The sequence below is a fragment of the Equus quagga genome, chromosome 19, assembly GCF_021613505.1.
Source record: "Equus quagga isolate Etosha38 chromosome 19, UCLA_HA_Equagga_1.0, whole genome shotgun sequence".
NCBI classification, from domain to species: domain Eukaryota; kingdom Metazoa; phylum Chordata; class Mammalia; order Perissodactyla; family Equidae; genus Equus; species Equus quagga.
In genome coordinates, this window is record NC_060285.1 from 24,814,848 (window position 1) to 24,820,847 (window position 6,000).

A 6,000-nucleotide genomic window follows, 5' to 3' on the forward strand; every position below is an offset into this window, starting at 1 on the left:
GGTAATAACAGGGTGACAGAACCCAAAAAAAGGCAAACGGATGTGCAAAATGAGTCATAAAATCAAGAAAAACTCACTGTGATTCTAATAACAAAGTAGAAAGGAATTACAGTGCGCATGTTCACAGAATGATGTGCTTCATGGCATCAGGAACTAACTTTTTCAAGAATCTAAGCCACTTTAAAGTTATTCCTTTTACTCCGTATACAAAATTGTACCCACAACGTGGACAGTTGTGAAACCCGTGAGTGAGCCAAAAATTTACTGGCATGGAGAAGCAATTAGAGGACACTCAGAAACAGAACAAATGGTGAGTTAGGAAACACTTCTGTGTTGATTTTTATTTTGACCTGAGCAGCAACCCAAGATGTAACATTTACCAGGAATTAGGATTGTAATAGCGACGCGTCTCCACTTCTGAAACTTTGTTTATATCTCCAGGGCCCTTAGGCCAGGTCCTGCGTCCGCAACGCTGACCCAGCTCTGGGACCACCGCGGGCATCCTCAAGGGCATCTCCTCCTCCGGCCCCGAGAGCTGCCCTTCTCCGGCCAGCGCCCGCCCCAGGGCCCTGCCTCCGCTTACCAACGCCGCTGGAATTCATGCTTCTGTTCCTCCGTTGTCGCTAAAGCCTTCTTTCTCTTCATAAAGCCTAGCAACTCCCGGATCTCCTTCTCGCAGGAGGCCAGGAGCGGGTTTTTCTCGTCTAGCGGCCCATAAAACACCGCGAGGGGCAGCGAGTCCTCGCGGCAGGTCGAGCGAGGCAGTGGGCTCGCAGAGCTCGCCTTCGACTCCAGGGGCGACTTCGAGATCGCGGTTGAGGTCGGGGGCGGGGTCGGTGGCAGTCCTGTCGGGGACACAGATGCGGGAGACTCGTTGGCCGGAGAGGCAGAGGAGGTACCTTGCGCCGCCATATTGGCGAAACCCGGGTCGGCCGTGGGTGTGTGTACACGCGGTTGCCTAGCGACGGTCTCGTGGCAACCAGGATTCCAGCGCGCTTTCGGGGAAACACAGCGGCCCCTGAGGGGCAAAGGAAGAAAGATCCGGGTCCAGAAAGGAATGTTGCTCCTGAGGCTTTTTTGCTTGCTTTCTCACTGGCACCGCTGTATGAGATGAGAATAGAGAGAAGGTTCTGGACAGAGAGCCACCGAATAGTGGAGTCAAAAACTTACGATCACAGGTTCAAACTATACTTTTTTTCCATTTCGACCGCTTAATGATGATGACGATCATTAATATGTGTCAGGCCTTGTTCTAAGCATTTGAAACATAATCTTATTTATCTCGTTTAATCATCATAACAGCTTTACAACTTAGGATATTATTCGTATGTCCATTTCACAGTCTGAGAAGCTGAAGCTTACCAAGAGTTAGTCTTTTGACCAAGGTGAGAGTAAAGTGTAATGTCAAGGACCTGGTCTCTGCCTTCTGACTCCAAAGCCTGTGCTCAAAATGAATAGGCTGTATTAATGATTTTCGAAAGACTAAGTTTATCAATCGAATTGAAATTAGGAAAAGATCTGACAAGCAGTTTAAAAATCAAGTACAGTCAACTGATTCGTTCTCTTCCCTCTATCTGGACCTTGAGGTCTGTGACTATGGGAACGATGTCTGTGCCTAGTAATTATGATTATATTTATTCATTTGTATTTCAGAGTTATCCTAATTATCACTAGATTAATGAGCATTCTACTCAACCTTAACTATTGGACATTAATCTGTACCAATGCTTAAAGTGTTAACTCTCAAAACACTTTTGCATTTTAAACAGGGATTTTAGGAGACTCTCCTTCTAATGAGGACACTATAGGCCTTAAAGGAAATATTCAGGGGCAAGAGAAGTTCTTTTGCCCTGCATGTTATGGGCAACAGTAAGTTTATTTGTTTATTTATTTATTTCAAGTATGAGTTTCGGACTAGCAGGGAACCTACTTTCTCTATAAATTATGCAATGCCAAAAATTATCTAAGAGAAGAACCTGAAATGTTTGACAGCTTAGAAAAATAGGTCTTTAACACTGAAAACTGTTACTGGTTTTGTCACACTTAAAAATAAATAAAGACAGTGACCCTAACACGGTGTGAGCCCAATTTCTCAGTTAAGATTCAGAAGCTTATTGGACCACAGCCTGATTTCTTTCAGGTCTGACCTAATTTCTTGCAGGCTCTGTGGGCCTGTGCTAATTTGTGAGGCTGGCCTAATATGCCATGTGTACCATATATAGCGTCTTTGACATATACAGCATCTTTGAAGGAAAATGATGATGATTTTGCTCTTCAAGGCAGGTAATTATGGCCTGAGAACCTTTCTGGTGAGCAGTGAGGTACTCTGGGCTTCAATTCTCCAATCAGGATGTTCAGTTCTCCAATCAGGATGTAGAAATCATCCTTTGATCAAGATTTTTTTTTTTTTGGAAGATTAGCCATGAGCTAACTGCTGCCAATCCTCCTCTTTTTGCTGAGGAAGGCTGGCCCTGAGCTAACATCCATGCCCATCTTCCTCTACTTTATACCTAGGACGCCTACCACAGCATAGCTTGCCAAGCGGTGCCATGTCCACATCCGGGATCCGAACCGGCGAACCCTGGGCTGCCGAGAAGCAGAATGTGCACACTTAACTGCTGTGCCACCAGACGGGCCCCTGATCAAGATTTTATCTTGTCTCTAAGTAAGCAATAAAAATGTTAAAACTTCAAAGAATTTAGCCTGAAGAAATAATTCATCCTTGGACCATTTACAAAAAATATTAAAAGACCTTTTTTTAAAAAAAAAATCAGCTTGGTAAATCTTTCCCTTCTCCTTCTCACATAACACACTTGTCTACTTCAGATCAAAAGCTAGTGTAATTTGCCACTGAGTACTATTATACTGATGAAAGTGAAACTGCAGGATAAAATTAAATTAAAGTGGTCAGAGGGGAGGAAAAAAATAAAAGTAAAACAGATAAAGTGAGGCTCCCTCCCCCCCAGTCTGGCTGCTCTCGTAACACTATTGGTAGTGCAGACCTCACATTTCAAAGTCACTGGTAAAAGAAAATGTGACTAATTAAATTCAAGTACTCGAATTATGAAACATTGCATCTTAGTCATTTTCCTCCTTGCACATACTAATGTTAACAATGCTTAACTTTCAATAGTTTTTGGAAGCTCGTCTGAATATTTAAATGGGTGCTATACTGTCAGTCATCATCGTGGTAAGATGGAAGTTTCCATTTTGTTCGGTTTGAATTATATTTGAAGGATTTTTTTTTTTAACATTTTAGAGGTGTTGTCTTCCTTGTAATGAGATGCAGCTATTAGAATATCTTTTCTATTTCCTTGCCACTTTGCTTTATTCTTTTCACTCTAGTGAAAGAATGGAGCTCTACAACCATTGTGTCTGACAGGGCTAGATAATGTAAATGCTTCCTCATAAATAATGTAAATTGCTGCGTCCTTATAATTAGTGTCTTTACAGGCTGCAGGGATCCTTTTTACCCATTCACGAGTCTTTGTCATCTAAAGTCACTGTTAGAGAAAGAATCAATAAGGGTAGCGCTCTTTCTATTCCTAATTTAGTTGTTAATTATTTGGACCATCCTAAATATGTACATATATATGGTAGTTTTTTTTAAAAGACACAAAGATCTCACCACCCAATTTAGACTTTTTGTTTTTCACGTCTTCATCCTTTCATTCAGTGAAATGCAACCATTTCTTTAGTGTGTCATACAGTGCACAGACGAACCCACACATTCCCTACACGAAGCAGATGACACACGACTAACCGTGATAAAAAGGCGTGCTGTGATAAAGGTTTAAAAACATGCGGTAGGAATCCCAAGATGAAGCTTGGAACTGGAAAGAGAACAGAGGATTCTACAAGAGGTGATGTTTTAGCCCTGAACTGTAACAGCCACTCATTCACAGAAAGATCCTTGCAACAGAAATTTGCCTATTTACTGTGATAACCTAGCACCCAAATCTGGCAGCTGGCACGGAGAGTGACTCAATAAATCTTTGCTGGAATGAGGGAATGAAAAAAAAATGAGATGAAGAACATTTAGAAGGACATCCCTGACTGAGAGAAAAGCCTAAGTAAGGTACAGTCATAGACATAAACAGCAAGTTACATAAATAATCTGTCTGGTGTGGTAAGCCACAGACTGCAATAGATCCAGAGGCAGAAAATGAGACAGAAAAAGAAGCATGATCAAATATAGTGGGTAGTTGGAAGATATGCTAAGAAATTTTGACTTAGTTCTGTGTTCAGTGGGGAGCCTTGGTTAAAAAAACAATATAACATCAAGGTTAAAAGCCCAAAGTCTGGGGCCAGAAAGCGCGGTTTGACTCTCTAGTTCTTCCAAGTTACTTAACCTCAATAAGCCTTGGTGTCTTTGTCTGTAAAATCGGGGTGAAATAATAATACTACCTACCTCATACTTTCGTGTTGTTTAGAATTAAATGAGTTAATATATGTAAAACTCTTAAAACAGTGCTTAGCACATAATAAGTGCTATGTAAATGTTTGCTAATATAATTATTTACTTCAGAACCATCAAAATTTCCTAAGCAGAGAAGAGCATGACCCAGACTGTATTTTTATGTATTTTAAAAGGAAACCTATCATGGCAGAATGAAAGGTGGATTGGAGTAAAGAAGGTTTCATCTGATCTCAGTTGCTTGGATCATTATGACGATTATATATAGTCAACAATGAGACAGAAGTAGCCAAACTAAAACCATGGACAGACACTGAGGCAGAATCAAGAGGAAACCAAATTCTAATCAATAAAGTAAAAGGAGAGTCATGGAGTAATTTTTAATTTATACAATAATTATATGTAATATATTTTTATGTAATATGTGTAAAATAACTGTAAAAAGTGGTACAAGAAATTCTAACAAAATGTATTTATGGTCTTGAAGTAAAGGATTTCCTAAAAGCCACAAAAGTAAAGAATAAAAAAAGGAAATACTGATCAACTTGAATACATTAAGATAAACTTTTGGAAGGATAAAGACACCGCAACAGAAGTGGAAAAAAGAGCCACACCCTGGGAAAAGATATTTGTGAAGCATAACCTACTATGTGAACACCATGTTGACAAATATCAGTAGTAGGCTCAGACTAATGGAAAGATAAAGATACTGCTTGGGTAAATGAAACAGATTTACTTAATACAGGCTACCAATGGAAGTCAGTGTAGTCGGGATACACAACAAAGAGATCAGCAACATTATTCAGAACAGATGGGAATATAAGTTTCCAAAACCTGAAATCCTCACGAGTGGTACACAGTTCTGGATGGCAATGTCCCCGCATCTTTCAAGTCCTTGATGCTTGAACAAACAGCTAGAGTGCACTGTTGCTTCTAAGTTAACACTGGTGTAGACAGTTACAGGTCTCTCCACTTAGCCCTTCCTCCCATAACAACTCTAGTGCCACAGGTTAAGGATCCAATATCAGGGTTCTGCTAAATACTAAGTCTCCCCTTCAACCAGAGGTGCTAGGTTTGTGAACAGCCTGAGATCTGGAAACCAGATGAGGGACCACAATTTTCCATTGCAGCAACTAATATCAGACTTTTGCTTACCATTTCTTAAATTTTGTAATTATTCATATGGAGCAGCATCTTTGTTGCCTGCCCACCCTTCTTGCCCCTGTAGCACCATGATCCATTAGCCAGCATCAAACATCCCTACAGAGAAAGGCACGTTGGTTGTCACTTTGGCCTGGCTGCAGGTTATGGTAATTATATCTCATGCGGGCCTTTGTTAACTACTACCACCTGGCCTTTGTCATTCTGGAATTACATCATCCCCACTAATATGAAGCTAAATTTCATGGCAGAATCTTCCACTATCAATTATCAAGCTTCTCCAAAGACGCTGGTAATCACCTCATTGCTGCATTCCTTAGATCCTCGGTGGAGGTAACTGCCTCTGGCCATCTCAGGGAACAAAACCAGGTAGTGCGTTCTTAGGACATAGATAATAAATCCCTTCTATCATTCCCACCTCT

The 6,000-nt window shown here is 40.8% G+C and overlaps 1 protein-coding gene across 8 annotated transcripts in view; it reads right to left on the reverse strand.

Annotated features, from left to right (window-relative positions):
- CFAP54 (cilia and flagella associated protein 54) overlaps window positions 1–986 on the reverse strand; it is a 298,057-nt gene extending 297,071 nt beyond the window's left edge. For 7 of the 8 annotated variants that reach the window (XM_046646604.1, XM_046646603.1, XM_046646606.1 and 4 more), the window contains exon 1: window positions 584–986. In XM_046646604.1, coding sequence (XP_046502560.1) covers window positions 584–912 — 329 coding nt within the window. In that variant the 5' untranslated portion in view covers window positions 913–986. Of the gene's footprint in view, window positions 1–380 lie in introns of all 8 variants that reach the window. The other variant, XM_046646602.1, reaches the window with a different exon arrangement.
- Window positions 987–6,000: the final 5,014 nt, after the last annotated feature.